Source organism: Momordica charantia (assembly GCF_013281855.1).
Source record: "Momordica charantia cultivar OHB3-1 chromosome 4 unlocalized genomic scaffold, Mcharantia_2.0 BLBB01000004.1, whole genome shotgun sequence".
Taxonomy (NCBI): domain Eukaryota; kingdom Viridiplantae; phylum Streptophyta; class Magnoliopsida; order Cucurbitales; family Cucurbitaceae; genus Momordica; species Momordica charantia.
The window spans coordinates 27,294,831-27,310,726 of NW_028275162.1; the positions used below are offsets into that span (position 1 = coordinate 27,294,831).

The following is a 15,896-nucleotide window of genomic DNA, read 5'->3' on the forward strand; positions in this document are numbered from 1 at the left end:
AAGCAAGAAGAAGAACAAGCAGCGGCCTTAATTACTTGTCTATCAAGCAGCATCAATTTTATCAATGAACAAAAATCCCCAACTCTTGAGGTTCCATCTGGAATTTGGCCTTCCTCCTACGTGAAAAAACACAGAAAAATTTTGAGTCTCCGTTTTGTTTTGGACCAGAAAACCTTTTAACAACCCCTTCATCCAAATATTGCAAGAATCTCTAGTACGACATTGGGCTGGAAACGGATTCTGTAGGACTCTGTGGCTCTGCTTTTGCCGGATGAGAGGCATTGAAGAAACCCTCTGCTACAAGAGCCAGAGCAGAGGAATTGAATAGGTTTCTATTACTGATTTTGATGTCTAAAGGAATTGTAGGACATGGGTTTTGTTTGTTGGCTGATTTGGAGTGGTGGGTCTTCCTTGACTGGTCCTGAAATTTGCAGACAGGAGGGAGAGAGGGACACAAGTATAAAGCGGAGGACATACTCTTCTAAGAGCAGAAGCAGAGATGGGAAGATTGTGAGTAATGGATCAAAGGCTCTGTTGTGTAATTTGTGGGATTCAATAGTGTTGGGAGTACTGATTTGGAAGCTGGAATGAGAAAATATTATTTTGTCTTATATATGTGTCAAATTACCCTAAATCCCATTTAAGAGCATAGTATCATATGAAGGGACCATCCCCATTTCCATTCTTAGCAAAGTAACAAAACATATAAGGAAGAACCCCATAGCTTAGCTTGCAGTGCATTGGAATTAGATGCAATTCATTCATTCATTCATTAAACCACATTAAACAGAGTCTTTGAATTAGTTGAATTAGAGATGCAACTTAGAGGATTTAATTCTAATTTTAGTGTAAACAAAACTGAGATATATAGGTTAGTGAATTCAATATTTGAATTGAATTGATTTAAAGAGCTTAAAAGGGAAGAGATCATTATTCTTCTCATCTTAACTAGTAAAAATTACCCATCAAAACTTTATATCTCATTAAAGTTCAATCACCTGCATTCTGCCATTGAATTGATTTTAAGAGGTTGGTTTGCCTTTCCACATTATCAGAGGTTTTGCCCATAAATTTCAGTCCCCAAACTTCATTATATTATGTAAATGTGAGTACCCAAATGAAGATTCACCAGCAAACTCCAATGTTTCTTCTCGTTCTTCTTCTCCAGCTTCTTGTGAGAACCATATCACGCCAAAATATTGCTTCACATAACTCTTCACAGTCTCTTCCTCAGGTAATTAAATTAGCTATTAAACTTGTTTTTTTTCCATTCAAAGTTGATCAAATTAACACCCCTTTCGTTTACCTGTTCAGCCGGTCTCAGAAGCACTTCTTTGCAGTGGAAACCATGACTTCTTTTACCTTGTTCAACAGGTGAACTAAACTTGGCTTGCTCCCATTTGATTATTGCATGGTTCCTCTCTTCTTATTTGTGGGTGTTTTGGTAAGCATCAGTGGCAGGTTTCTTTATGCAATGTGAAGCCTTGTCAAAAACCAGCAAGACCCATTTTCAGCATTTATGGCTTCTGGCCTTCTTCTTCTTCTGGGACTCCCAACTGCAAAATTGGAACAACTTTTGATCCTTCAAAGGTACTCTTGTGGAGAGAGAGACAGAGGGTTTGAGCATTCAAATTCATTATGATTTTTTCTTTGTAAAATGGGTTTTTATTGTAGATTTTGGACCTGAAAGAGGAGTTGGATAGAGAATGGCCATCTCTTGAGGAGGAGGAGAACGAAAAAGAGTGGAAGAAAGAGTGGGAAAGGCATGGAATTTGTTCTGAACCACTGCTCACTGAGCATGCATTCTTTGAAACTGCCCTCAAGCTTAAACAAACCTATGATCTCTTCAATATGCTTGCAAACAAAGGTGTGTGTCTCATCTCACTTGCATTATCTGAACCACATTCGCCTACTTTCAAGTCAAATATTCCTAGATGAACTAGTTTACCATTAATATTTATAGGCTAAGAGAGAAATGGAGGAGATAAAAGAAGGAAAAAAGAATAATGGATCTACAATACTAGTTAATTGGAAAAAATGACCAACCTTTTGAAAAAATACAAAGAAGTCTTCCTGATGTGATAGTAAATAGACTATTGTGGTAACGATAAGTATAAAAAAAGAACGAGAAAGAAACTATGTTGTATATTATTTCACTAAAACTAATCGACTCATTATGAGCTATCACATCATCTTCTAACTTATCTTTCATATCATCAATGATAAAAAGACTTGAAACACCGTTCAAAATAATTTTCAAAACTTCAAATGTTAACATCAAAGACTAGAAAGTACTGCTTGAAGCTCAACTCTGCAAGAGGGTAACACAAAACATTAAATGCAGTGTGTCCTACATGATTAGGTGGATTAACAATTCCCTTTCAGCCACTTGATCTTACTTTTTCAACCAAGAAAAAGAAAAGAACTTTATTGTAAATCATTACACTGCAACTTTATGCATCATTTGTGGTTTTAAGGCAAAGAATATGAATGGTGGGTTTGCAGCAATATTTCCATTTGGAGAAGTGTATGGCTTAGAAAACATAAGCGATGCCATCAAAGCTGCGACTGGCCACACTCCACAAGTGGAATGCGAGTCATACAAACACATCCCTCTGCTCTCCAACATCTTCCTTTGTTTCCAATACACTGCAACTTCCATTGATATTATTGACTGCCCCCTCATAACAAGATGCAACTTTCAAGCAATCTTGTTCCCTTATGATCTGTTTGGACCTTCTTAGAACTTTAAACCCACTCTGTAATGGCAGCAAAAACAACCCCCCAATTTTGTTTTCTCCCCTTGTGAACTTTGTTGTTGTTGTTCTATTTATGTGTATCAACAGTTTTCCCTTGGACTCTGTAAAGAATCTATACCGTTTTGATCTTATACCTCTATTTTGATGTTTATGTTAAATGGTTTGTTTTTAAGTTATTCATTATATTTGCAAGAGATCCATTCATATTGTCAGAGAGAGAGAGAGAGAGAGAGAGAGAGAGAGAGAGAGAGAGAGAGAGAGAGAGGAGTACTAAAAATAAAAACTCTCTAGATGAGAAAATGGTGTTTTGGGTGACAAGGAGCAAAGTCAGAGTTCAGTTGGAGGATACTAGAGGGAGAGAAGAAGATAAAAACTCAAACTGAGCTTCAACAATCTCCAAATTGAATCATCTCATTTACAAGCCAGGTGGACTGAAAAGAATAGAATCTTTATTCAATTTGTGAATTGCAATAGACCAATTACAACGTAATGCCAAATCATTCACTTCTTTTCTCATTAGAATCATTCAATCCTTTGTTCTAGTTTTGTGCCAAATCATCAACTCATCCAATTAAAAATGCTAGATCACAACCAAAAAAAAAAAAAGAAAAAGAAAGAAAGAAAGATATAACCACATTACAACCTGTAAAAATCATACGAGCTAAACAACCCGTGCTTACGTGAATGATGCTTTCCTTTCTTGATCCAATCGCAAGAACGAACGCGTCGAAAAAAGCCCAGCGAACCCCTTTGACAGACAACCTTCAACAGCACAAGGAGATTTGGTACAAGCCACAGCACCATTATGTCGAACCATTTCCATGCTCTCATCTGCAGTACTTGCAGGTAAGTTTATCTCCAAGTTCACAGGCTTGCCAGCCATAGATCTACTTTTCTTGATGCTCGTAACAGGACTCAGCTCCATGAAGCCAGTTCTAGAATCACCCAGAGAAACCATCCCATCCATTTGCATGTCCTCAGGTAATTTCCTCTTCAAACCAGGGAAAAACTTTAACCCTGACACAATCCAAACCAGTAAAACACAACTTATATCACATACTGCGTGCCATGGAAGTCCATTTATAGAACATTACTTTTTTTTTTCTTTGACAGTTGAACATAATCCATACCAGGAAGAGAATCTTCAAATGACTGCGATTCTGTGTCTCCACAATTACATTGTAGGTTTGAGATTGTATTAGAACGCCTGCATAATAGTTACAAGCTATCAGCGTATCATATGTTAGTATAAGGCTAAACCGTCCACTGAAAATTATGTATAAGCCAGAATTATTTAACTACATTAAATTAAAAACTCATCGCATCTGCATAAACCTCCAAACACAAACCTGTACATGTGCTCGACGAAGTCATCAATTAGGACAGGCCAAGCACCTGATAGAAGAATGCAACTGAGTAACTCTAAACAGTACAGTAAAACAACATTATGCTTATTAAAAATCATACCCACTATTTCAAAAGATTAAGATGTAGTCTTGAGGCTCTTTATCCAGAAGAAGTGAGGCATGAGCCTCGATTTAATTAGAAAAAATCGAATAAAATTACAAAAATATTGTAGTAGTTCCTGAGGGTCTTATCATTTTTAATTCAAATATATTTAACACATAAATATCTAATAGTACACTCCTAAAAGAATAACAAAAAAAAAATATATACAAATACCTTCAGGATCATACCCTTCCAGATTTTCATGTACACACCGGCTGAAAGCCAAAACTTGCTGCCAAGTATCCTCAGAAATATTGTGTCTCTGATTGTTCTATAGAACTTAAATATATCAGAACCCTTGACATAAGTTGCACTAAATTGTACTTCTATATCAAGAAACAAGTTGAAGAATAGATCCCCAAAAGATAACATGGATTCATGTACCCAGATATAAGAAATTTAATAGATTAGAATCTTTGGTATAAAAATAGCCAAAAATTTCCCAAAATTCATCTACTTCAAAAATTGAGATAAATGGATATTACTTTGTCCGTACTTATGAATTTATATACAAGCATGTCTGCGGATGACAACTAATAGCATAGAAAAGTTCATTCATTGGTGTCTAACATGTAGGTACATTTCATAAATGTTAGACCCTAGAAACCTGAGTTGATGAAAATAGCTTCAGGTGGAAATTCTGGTTTTCTGATTATGGGGGGGAGGATACCTCAACAAAGTTGCACCATTGATTAAGTAACCGAAATCTCCCATCCAAAACTAATCTCCATGCTTTAACTGCCCTATGAACGGCTGTAATTCAAATGAAAGAAGAAAAAAATAAATTTATTAGAATGTAAGAGATTTTTTTTACCTGGTGCACATTTCATGATATCATTCATATTAAAGTAAAGCATAATTTTATATCCAAGTCAAAAGAAGGAATCTTACTGATATTCTTTTGACCATTTTCACGGCACACAAAGAAAACAAACTCATAGAAGCGTGAAAATTCAGAGAAGTCTACCTACAAAATAAAATTGTCAAATTCAAAATACAAACCAGAAAATCTTTCAATCATAATTCTAAAGTTGACAGTAGGGCATAAATAAAACACGATAAAGCTTACTGAACATATTATGTTGCCACCAGCTAATATAAAAGCTTGCCAAATTAAAGGAAATTAGAGTAGGAAACCACTAAAAATGATAGGAAGGAAGAGTTTACCATCAAATTTAGATATGACATCAGCTTCGATAGTTCATAAACTATTGAGTTCCTGCAAATGTAAATTATACTTTTCAGATGACCTAGGTTGATTTGATGTAATGCTACCTACGTACAAAATGACCTGACGACCTCATTAATCAAATTGTAATTTGGCACCTGCAAGTCGGTTTTTGTCCATGTAACATTTTTTTTATAGAAATGCTAGGAAATAATACTAGACTGTACCAGAACTAAATGAAATCAAACTAGTAGGGGAGGTATCTGTGTCTACAATAGTAAAAATTATCTCAATTTGAAAATTTAGTTGATAATTTATCTTAGTTACACATCTGTCAAAAAATGTCTTATTTTGGAAGGACAAAAATTATTCAGTTTTATAAAACCGTGTAAAACTCTAGATATCCAATCCTATACTATCATGGTCCATGTGATACATAGTGTAACTAACAAAACATAACGAGGCCTATTGTATAGGTTTTAAGGGATGTACCCCATCTGCAGTGATGATTGCACATATTTTAAGAGCGCTGCAAGTGCCTCCTTTGAACTTTTAGCTATTTGTGTTTCGACATGTCTGGAGTCTTCATTCCCACAACAAAAGCCATTTTGAGATCGAATATCTATAAACAAGTTAGTAAACCAGCTAAGACTTCAATATATTGCTAATCTGAGTTCCAAACACAATACACATCAGACTGGATTTCAAGTCATTCATAGTCTAATCAAAGAGGGGTGTTCAAATATCAGAACCGTGATCTTTTTCCATTGACAACAAGGAAATAATCCATTCAAACTAAAATGTCAAGGAACCTGTGCACATGATAACCATTTATTCATGTTACTGTTACATTTACAGAAAAAAACGATTAAGAGCCAGAACATGATACTGCATTTCTTTTTTATTTTTTTAGTAGTGTTGAATATTTCCACTCAGCTCCACCAACCCCACGTTTTGCTGTCATCTAAAAGAAATGGGAAGCCATAGGGGCACTAATTAATTTCTCATGCAAGTATAAACGAATATAGGTTCTATTTATCTGAAACAATTTGGTAAGGCTCAAACTTCTCCCCCTAAAGGGCTGCAGCTCAGAATTTGAAATCATAATACAATAATTACTAATACTTGAATTATCTCTCCGACTAACTACGAGAAATACCAGTGCTTGCTCATTTGAAAATAAAATAATCAAAATCCATAATTCTCTAAGGAAGCTGATAGACCAGAAAATAACATTGACATTGACCCAGAGGCCTGATGTATCATATCTTTCAAAAGAAGTTCCGTAAACTAATCTTTTACATTCTTTATCACCGAACACATTAATGCAAGTCCCAAAAAATAAAGGCACCTAAAGTTCTCAAGACCAGATATATCTCAATTTGTTAAGCATAAAAAAGCACTTAGCAACTAACCATCTTTAAAAAGATAAATAAAAACATTCCATCTTTAACATAATAAAATCTTCTAACACACATCGGCAGGCAGACGCAAAGAAAGATTTCTATAAAAGTACCAAAAATCCTTTGAAGGGGAAAAGATTGCAAGAGATAATCCAAGGGCAGAGAAAAATTGAGATTCTAAAGGTTAAACTAAAGAAATGTTTACTAAGAATCGGCAGCAGCGAATCATGGATTAGGGACGAGACAAGATCGAAAAGAAGTGGGCGGAATCGGAAATTGGAAGCAGTAGGGAAGAGCAGCGAGTTACCACAGTATTGACGATAAATCTGGACGATGTCGAAGCGATTCATTTGCAAGAAATCGGGGGCAGAAGCCATGGAAGTTTGGTGGAGGGGCAGAAGCAGAAGAAGGAAGCTCTCTCGATTCTGTTTCTTGCCCCCTTTGGCTCTGCTTCTCTTCTCTTCTCTTCTCTTTACCTTTTTCACTGTCACAGAAATGAATCACAGATTATATCTTTACGCAATTTCTCTTCTTCTTCCTTCAGACTTCACAAAGTGGATGCAGAACCCATGGTCCGACTCAACCGGATTTGAACCGGCAGTTCATTCTTTTGTTTTTCGGACGGACCGGATTTGAACCGGCAGGCTTTTTTTTTTTTAAATATAAAATAATCAAAGTGCATCCACAATATTCTTTTTGCTAATCATATATGCAGGGTAAATTAAAAAAGGAAAAAAAAAACGAAAAAAAGACCTCCTTTAATTTGTTCCTTTTTTAAAAAATATTTCTATCATTTCAAAAGTTTCAATAAAACTCTTAACATTTCGTAAATGTTTCAAAAAAAATCTCCTTAAAGCAAATGTCTTTTAATGTTTTGAATGAAAAGTTGAGATAAAAATTTTTGAAATGATGTAATAATTAATAGAATCTTGATGATGGTAAAAGAATTTACAAGTAAAAACAATGACAGGTTTATAATTGACTATATAAAGGTTAAATTTGTTGTAGTATTTGTTACGTTTCAAGTAAACTTCTATTATTTGTCACATCGTTTTAGATTCTACAACATCGATTTTTCCTTCAAAAATATCAATAAAGAATATGTGCTTAAAGGATATGTTTTCGAAACATTTATGAAGGGTAAAAAGTATTAAAAAAAGTATTAAAACTTGTGAAAGAATAGAAATATTTTTTTAAAACAAATGAAATATATTTTATGTAATTTACTTTTGTATGTATCAACGTGTTGATGTAAGACGTATTGTTTTGTTGATATATACTAACATTAAGTGGGGTGGAGTGGATATATTGACGGGAAAATATTAACCGTGACCAATTTTTTTTTTTTTTTCCCTTAAGCAATTAGGATGTCCGATTAATGGGATATCTTTTACAAAATTATTTTTTTAGAATTTTTTTTTTATAAAATTATGGTTAAAAAACACCTGGAGTCCCTCTACTTTCGCTAAAATAACAATTTAGTCCATGAACTTTAGTTTGTAATGATTTCGTCTCTGTACTTTCAAATTGGTAACAACTTAGTCCTTAAATTTTAATAGGTAACAATTTAGTTCTTGTAATTTAAAGTTAGTAACGATTTAGTCATTACAGTGAATTTTTTTTGTTAAGTTTATGTATAGATTGATAAATTAAAGAGGGACCAAATATGTTTATTAATTAGAAAGATTAAATTGTTATATGATGAAATTTGACCTTTAATTTTAATAAAAAATTTTACGATAACAACTAAATTGTTAAAAATTTTAAACTACAGAGATGAAATTGTTACAAGTTAAAGTTCACATACAAAATTGTTACTTTAGAAAAAATACAGGGACTAAAACGTTACCAATTAAAGTTCAGATACTAAATTATTATTTCAGTGAAAACAATTTTAAAATTTTAATTTTTTTTTACATGAAAATTCAGGACCAGACATGTTTTTAAACCTAAAATTATTAATGAGACAAAACTAATAATAATATTGGAACAAATCAATTTTAATTATTAGCATGACACATGTGCATATACATTCATCATCTATTCACGTTAGATTAGTTATTTTAAAAGACATAATTTTATGATATAAAAAAAAGGAAATATCTTTATTTTCCTTTTTTAAATACATTTTGTTAGCATGCGCGGTAAAATGAACTTCACATGCCTTCAATGTTTTATGAAATCTCAATTATGACTTGTTAAGCTAATTAGGTTTTAGCCAATTTCTTTTGCAGTGGGAAACATATTTAATTCAATTACTTATGTTATCTAGAAACTTTGAGACTAAAACTAATGAAATGTGTGTTTGGAAATCAATCATATTCAAGTCATAGCTATATCCAATAAAGGATCCAACAAATTTTCCTTCCACATGAAATATATCATAGTTAAATGATAATATAAAGAAAGACAAAATAAGAGTACAAAGAACTAATACTAGAGTTTATACTTATTCACTTATGTTTAATTTTTTGTCGGTCATTCTATCTATAATATTGAATAATTGCAGTGAGATCTCTCAATACACGACGGGGCTTTTAAGATACCACAACAATGATTACTTGACATTTTAAGGAACCAAAAAAATGGTTGTCATTTGAAGTACTCTCTTAATCATATATCTCTCTTTCAAGCTCCGAAGAAGAAATGCACTCTCCTCTCTCTCACTTCTCTTTGATAGCTATTGTCGGCTTATAGGCCCACACCTAGGAACTAGTTGCACAAACTAGCACCATGACACTTTGTTGCCAAAAATCAGAAGACGCTTCAAGTTGTAGAGCCACGACGCTCTAAGATAGCATTGCGATATTGTGGGTGGTGCCTAAACATCCAAGTATAGCCTCTAGGCATGGTCTTTTCAATTTATTGGCCCGATCATGTATTACAGTGCTCTTTTGCTCTTTTTTTCCCCTTTTTCTAGGGCTTCCAAAACAATAAACTTATTTTTAATAATTTGAGCTCCACAAAACCGAACAATCAAGTGGTTTTTTGGTCAATCCAAGGGCCATAGGAAGGAGAGGCCTTCATGAAGACTTTAATTAAAAAGTAGTCTTCTTTTGGCATCCACCTACCATAGCCAACCATTTCTAATTCTTTTATCTTGTTCCCTTTGGAGCACCTTCCCTTCCCCACATTATGCTTCTCCACGTAAAGAAAAGGTTATTCCCTAAGGTTTTCCCTCCATAAAATATATATGTTCATTTTAACACTTGTACCGTCGTAATGTTACTATTAATAAGAAAGAATCTTCCCAAAGTTTATTTACTTGGGAGTGCAAGTTTTTACCTTCCCTAGTCAATTTGTCTAACTCATTCAAAGAATTTTGTTCTAATTAATTTTGATTGAATTGCCACTATAGAAATTGTCAATTGCTTAGTTTAATATTCATTACATAAATTATAGAGACATCTCTCAAATACTTCATAAAGTAATTAGGTTATTACAGTTGAAATTACACGTGATTTTTTATAATGTATTTACCATAGATTATTAATAACACAAAGAAACTATAATCATGTAGATGTTACTTCTATCTTTCACTGTTTTATACAAAGTTAAAAAGTATTTAGCGCAAATAAGAAAAAATGAGGATAATGGATCCTCGTACTATCTATATCCATTCCTTTACCAAGCTTATTTTTTCATAGTCCCCTTAGAAAACACTATTCGATTTTGTCGTAAGTTTTTTACTTATTTTGAACTTGAGTAAGGTAAAGCCTTTCTTTTTTAGTACCCCAAATAGTATGGATACACTCATAAACCAATCAAGACATTATCAAGGTACTATTTCTTGAATTAAAAGGCACTTTTGGTTATGGAAATGATTCTCTTCTAGAAGAAACACTTTTGACTATAACTTTGTGTGTTGTCTTATTACAAAGGCTTATAAATTTAAAATCCTTCATTCTTGTTAGTTTTATCTTTGGATATGGGAATTATTTTAGAAGCATTCAAGTGCATAGGTAAACAAGTATACTTAAGGAAATTCGTTATTGCTTCGGTTCTCTTCTCTCATGCTATGTGACAAAAATGTTCAAAAAAATTAGGTGGGAAAGCCATATGCTTGTGGGGCTTTCAACGACCAAATTGGAATAGAGAACAACATTGTTTCTTTCACCTTCTCTTGGTAAAATATCTATTAAAAAAAAAGTTAACCTCAAAATATCTACTTCTTAGATCGAATCCAAGCAACTACTCTAGCATCAAAATAAACTTGGAATTAATTAATCAGGATCATGAACCTAATCTTAGATAGATTACTTCATTTTTGCTTTCTAAATTAAAACTTAAATTGTACAATATTATATTCTAAAAAAAAAAACTTTTACGTAGTATGTTTGCAGTGCACGAACAAAAATTAGTAACAATGATACATCAAATTGGAGAACTCCATGCAGACCAGTCAAAATTAAGAATGCCTAAAAATATAATTGGATTCTTTACAAAGAACGGCTAAAAAATATGACTTAACACACGGAACGACAAATTAAAAGTTAATTAAAAATTTCGACTACACTCCCTAAAATTCAAACTATAATTGCATCTAATTAATCTGCTAACATCCTTAATAACATAGTCCAGTTTCTTATATTATCACCTCAAGTTAAAATTAATCCAGATTTACCCAATAAACATGTCCCAATTTCAAATACTAAATTTGTCAAAGTTATTTAAAAAAAGGGAAAGTTGACATTACAAGCTACAAGAAATGTTATTTAAACAATTTAATAAATTACAAGTGGTTGAATCAATCAATCAATCAAATGATAAGTATAGAAAAAGAAAAAAAAAAGAAATATATATATATTTAGCGGTAGCATAAAGCGTACAGTTCCCGTGTTTGAGAAGCGCACCATTATGAGACCGACTTGGGAAGGCGTCCGGTGGTGGCCCGTAACGTCGGTCGCCGTGCCTACGCGCCCCATCATCTGATCTCATCCCACCAATTTCTTCCAGAACCTTCTCATCTCTCCCATGGCCGCCTCCGCCTTTCGATATACCTCTACTCCTAATTCTCTTCCTTGACCGTGGCCTAGATTCTTCATCTCCTCTCCTCTTCGCGCCTGTAGCCATGTCCGATTCCGAGTCCTCATCTCAGCCGCCGCGGCCCCGCAGCCTCTCCATGCTTCTCCCCTTTCTTCTTGGCGTTGCGCAGAGCACCAACGGATCGCACCTCAATCAGATCGTCGTTCTCGACCACGCTGCGCGGACGGTTGTGGTTTTCGAAGGCCATGTTCTCGATTCTCTTCTCCGCGACCTATCGGAGAAGACCGGGCCCTTGCCGGCGTCCAAGGATTCTATCGACGCGATGCCGAGGGTGCGGGTTACGGAAGTCGGGACGGATTGTGCGATCTGCTTGGACGGATTCGAAGTCGGTGAGGAGGCCAGAGAGATGCCTTGCAAACACAGGTACCATTCGGAGTGTATTGAGAAGTGGTTGGGGGTTCACGGGACGTGTCCGGTTTGTCGGTTCGCCATGCCGGTGGGGAAGAAGAACGGCGGCGATGATGGTGAAGATATTGAAGGAGGAGAAGGCAGAGTAGTTGTGGTGAATCTGTGGGTTAGCGACGGCGATACAATGGATGATGTTGAATCGGTTTCGGGGATTGGATCAGAGGACTCCGATTCGGAATCGCAAGATGGAATGATGATCGATGTTGATGTCTCATCAACGAGGGATCCCAGTCCTGAAGATTCTTCATGATTTTTCATTTTCACCTTCTTCTTCTTCTTCCTATTCTTCTAGTTTTTTTTTTTCTATAGGCTTTTCTGGAAGTGCCATTGGTTTATTGTTTGCAGCAAATCATCACAACCTCGGCTTCAAAACTCAAAATTAGGGCAATATGATGATTCTTTTTTTGTCTGTTTTTTCTTGGGATTTGGAAATTTTTGAAGTTGTAAATAGTTAACCGATTCAAGAAGTTCTAATTTCATTGGAAATTTCCCCTTCTCTCCTCTGTTGCTTGATCTCCATACATTGAAGATTCCATGGGAGCAGACCTTATCCTTGTCCACACAGGATAGCGATTTGACGATGGAAAAGAGAGTGTAAAATCCTGTGAACGTTCCAAGTAATTTAACTGAATCTTCTGAAAAACAGAATGTAAAATTTTTTACTAGATTATTAATTCATTTCGCTATAACCTCCCAAAATGTACAATATATCATGGTTTAATAAATGGAAAAGATGTCACCCAAGTTCCTACAGAAACGAAAAAACAAATGACAAAAATATAGCTTTACCATCACCAATAGTCTCCACAAGAACAACTCCCATCTCGAAAATGATGGAATCTGCTAGCATCTCTGACCACAATTTCACGTCTGGTGATCAAAGCAATCAACTTTATCGTAGAATGACAGTCACCACAAATTCTATGGCTCTGCACAATTTGCAATGGCGTTTTCTTTAAAGTACTGAGTAGTCCATAAGCTATGGCCAATTTCTCACTATGGTACATGTGTATCTTTTCTTCCTTTTCATCTACATCTGGGAGCAAGAAGTTCTGTTCAGCTACATAACCAAGCTTTGAGATCTTTAACATTATTTCGTCCACTTTTTCGACAACCTTTTCGATTTCGGCATGATGTTTGTCCCCAGAGAGGAATGAATGAGGTTGGTTTTTAACCTCAATCCAACTGCATGCTGGAACCATTCTTAAGCCTTTCCTCTTCAAAGTCTGAACAACATCGGCTGCTTCCTTTAATTTGCCAGAACTGTTGTATATGTTTAAGAGCACAATATAATTACTAAGCTTGTCGGGTTCCATGCCGTAGAGGTTTTCAGCAGCAAGTTTCCCAAGCTCTAGATTTTCATGAACTCTGCAAGCTCTAAGCAAGGCAGCCCACATATTTGCTGTGGGTTTGAATGGAGCATTCCTTATGAGGGCATAGGCTTCGTCTAGGAGCCCTTCTCGGCCTAGCAATTCGATCATGCACGCGAAATGCATAGCACGTGGTTTAATCTTGTGATCTGTTGTTATCGATTGAAAAATTTCCCACCCGCGTTCGAACAAACCTGAAATACTACAAGCAGATAAAACAGCAAGGAATGTCACATGGTTTGGCGTCATGCCTTCCCTAAGCATCCTTTCAAACATCTGGATGGCCTCCTCACCCCGACCGTGATTCCCATATCCCGCTATCAAAGCATTCCATGATATTATGTTTTTATGGGACATCCTGTCAAAAATATGCCTGGCATCATCTATTTTCCCCCATTTGCTATAGAAATCCACGAGTGCTGTATTAGCTACTACATCTAACCCAAAGCCATTACGAACTAAACCTGCATGAACTTGCTTAGCACGTGCTACAGAGGCTAATCTCGAACATATCCTTATGATTATAGAAAAGGTGAAATGGTCCATTTTAATTCCAGAATCACGCATCTCATAACATAGATCTAAAGCTTCCTCACTGTAGCCATGGAGGGCATAACCAGCTATAATTGAATTCCATCCAACTATTGTCTTATCTGGCATCTCATCAAAAACACAGTGAGCATCTTCAAGGCTTCCACACTTGCTGTACATGTCAATCAGCGCACAGGAAACAAAAATATCCTGTCCCACACCAGCCTTTATCGCACATGAATGCAATTGCCTACCAGGAAAAATAAGTTCCAAACCAGCTGATGCCCGTATCATTATCGCAAAGGTGCGAGGTCCGCTATCAGAACACTCTTCCCACATCATAATGAACAATCTAAACGCTTCTATATAATTTCCAGAGTCTACGTACCCGGAAATTATAGTACTCCACGAAACTGCATTCCTTTCGGGCATTTCATCGAACAATCTACAAGCATCAATCATCATCCCACATTTCACATGCATAAGTAGAATCCTGTTCTTCATATATTGATCAGGCTCAAATCCATTATCAATCATGTAATTACACAACCTCTTCACTCCTCTTATAGATTTCAAGCCAATACAGGCATTAATCAACGCATCGTAGGTGCTGTTACCAATATCATAACCACCCTCTAGTTCAAAAATTTCAAACATTTCGAGTGCATCTCGGTACTTCTTACACAAAACCAACTTCTCTATCTGACTACAGATCCCTACACCGGATTTTCTAATACGGGTCGTCTCGTTCGAAGACGTTCCTTTCCGGACGTCATGATCGATTTTCGAAGGTCTAGGTTCGGGCCGCGGCCGCAGTCCTTGTTCCAACGAGGAGCACTTGATCCAACAAAACGAATTACGCAATTTTCTTCTATTAGACCACAAAGTATACTCAGAAAGCAAAGATCTCTTCCTAAAAAGCTTCGAATCCGTAAAACGAACGGGGAGGTAGGAACTAGAGCTAGAGGTGGAGCTACATTGAAGCCGATCATAAACATAGTTTTGATAGCGCGGGAGGGGGACTTCCATGGTCATAAATCGAGAGAGATGCGTGAAAAAATCAAAGGGAAGCTAGAATGGCGGGAGGGAGATTACCTCGAGAGATTAGAAGTCGACGAATCTGCTGAAATTCGACCCAATTAGAAGGATTTGGAGGAGAAAGCGCAGTTGATTCGAAAGATGAAACTGTTGTTGGTTACTATTCTCACTCCGGAAAAGGAATGGCGGAGACAAAGAAGAACGTATCGGGATTCATAAGCGAGCATCGGCATCGAGTTCTCCGCCAGTTTTGGTCGGTAGTTCAACTTTCCCCGCAGTAACGAACGCGGGGCTTTGGTTTTAGGTTTCCCTTTTCAACTATAAATATTAAAATAAAAGCCTGAGATTTTTCGCCCGCCAATTAATTATCAAAATACCAAAAGAAATTAGGGTTTAAATGGTTAATTAAAGTTATTCGACTCGATTATGAATTTCATGAAAAATTAATAAATAAATCTAACCTTCAATAATAAACTTTTATGATCAATCACAAAGACTAAATAGTATAATTTTTCATTCAAAATTCTGTTCACATCTCAACATTCATATTGTTTTGTAATTCACTTTTTATCCAAATTATTATATAAATTAACTAAAAATTAGTATTATGAGTTATTTTTTAATTTAAAATTTAGTGAAGAGTAAAATCTTAAGTATCTTATAA

General features: G+C 35.4%; 4 protein-coding genes and 1 long non-coding RNA gene across 6 annotated transcripts; 2 read left to right on the top strand and 3 right to left on the bottom strand.

The window, feature by feature from the left end:
- The first annotated feature begins 476 nt into the window (after positions 1–476).
- Positions 477–3,383, top strand: LOC111006533 (ribonuclease 1). The gene is made up of 5 exons (XM_022278531.2): positions 477–1,234; positions 1,315–1,374; positions 1,456–1,590; positions 1,675–1,867; positions 2,506–3,383. The coding sequence occupies exons 1-5, from the start codon at positions 1,118–1,120 to the stop codon at positions 2,742–2,744; spliced, it is 744 nt and encodes a 247-aa protein (XP_022134223.1). The 5' UTR covers positions 477–1,117; the 3' UTR covers positions 2,745–3,383.
- LOC148212087 (uncharacterized) lies at positions 1,204–1,904 on the bottom strand. The gene is made up of 2 exons (XR_015790384.1): positions 1,684–1,904; positions 1,204–1,556 (listed from the first exon to the last, which is right to left on the bottom strand). It is a non-coding gene; the product is annotated as an uncharacterized LOC148212087 (long non-coding RNA).
- AAR3 (defective in cullin neddylation protein (DUF298)) lies at positions 3,247–7,347 on the bottom strand. Its single transcript, XM_022278662.2, has 9 exons — positions 7,147–7,347; positions 5,929–6,058; positions 5,436–5,487; positions 5,160–5,235; positions 4,939–5,021; positions 4,443–4,539; positions 4,109–4,154; positions 3,890–3,966; positions 3,247–3,776 (listed from the first exon to the last, which is right to left on the bottom strand). The coding sequence occupies exons 1-9, from the start codon at positions 7,214–7,216 to the stop codon at positions 3,436–3,438; spliced, it is 972 nt and encodes a 323-aa protein (XP_022134354.1). The 5' UTR covers positions 7,217–7,347; the 3' UTR covers positions 3,247–3,435.
- Positions 7,348–11,682: 4,335 nt separating this feature from the next.
- LOC111006326 (E3 ubiquitin-protein ligase MPSR1-like) lies at positions 11,683–12,789 on the top strand. Its single transcript, XM_022278189.2, has one exon. It carries the CDS (start codon positions 11,911–11,913, stop codon positions 12,541–12,543), a length of 633 nt encoding a protein of 210 aa, XP_022133881.1. The 5' UTR covers positions 11,683–11,910; the 3' UTR covers positions 12,544–12,789.
- On the bottom strand, positions 12,442–15,538 carry EMB3141 (Pentatricopeptide repeat (PPR-like) superfamily protein). Of its 2 annotated transcripts, none has more exons than XM_022278188.2 (2): positions 13,083–15,538; positions 12,442–12,895 (listed from the first exon to the last, which is right to left on the bottom strand). In XM_022278188.2, exon 1 carries the CDS (start codon positions 15,227–15,229, stop codon positions 13,085–13,087), a length of 2,145 nt encoding a protein of 714 aa, XP_022133880.1. In that variant the 5' UTR covers positions 15,230–15,538; the 3' UTR covers positions 12,442–12,895; positions 13,083–13,084. The 2 variants fall into 2 exon arrangements, with proteins under 2 accessions (XP_022133880.1, XP_022133879.1); XM_022278187.2 differs by having other exon boundaries at positions 12,442–12,928.
- Between the last annotated feature and the right edge of the window lie 358 nt (positions 15,539–15,896).

Excerpts from the sequence above, each read along its gene's own strand:
- LOC111006533 (XM_022278531.2), top strand. The coding sequence starts at position 1,118 with ATGAAGATTCACCAGCAAACTCCAATGTTTCTTCTCGTTCTTCTTCTC. Across the intron at positions 1,235-1,314 it reads CTTCACAGTCTCTTCCTCAG|CCGGTCTCAGAAGCACTTCT; the intron begins GTAATTAAATTA and ends TTACCTGTTCAG. Across the intron at positions 1,868-2,505 it reads CAATATGCTTGCAAACAAAG|CAATATTTCCATTTGGAGAA; the intron begins GTGTGTGTCTCA and ends GTGGGTTTGCAG.
- AAR3 (XM_022278662.2), bottom strand. The coding sequence starts at position 7,216 with ATGGCTTCTGCCCCCGATTTCTTGCAAATGAATCGCTTCGACATCGTC. Across the intron at positions 4,155-4,442 it reads GGAAGGGTATGATCCTGAAG|GTGCTTGGCCTGTCCTAATT; the intron begins GTATTTGTATAT and ends TTCTTCTATCAG. Across the intron at positions 3,967-4,108 it reads TTCGTCGAGCACATGTACAG|GCGTTCTAATACAATCTCAA; the intron begins GTTTGTGTTTGG and ends ACTATTATGCAG.
- LOC111006326 (XM_022278189.2), top strand. The coding sequence starts at position 11,911 with ATGTCCGATTCCGAGTCCTCATCTCAGCCGCCGCGGCCCCGCAGCCTC.
- EMB3141 (XM_022278188.2), bottom strand. The coding sequence starts at position 15,229 with ATGACCATGGAAGTCCCCCTCCCGCGCTATCAAAACTATGTTTATGAT.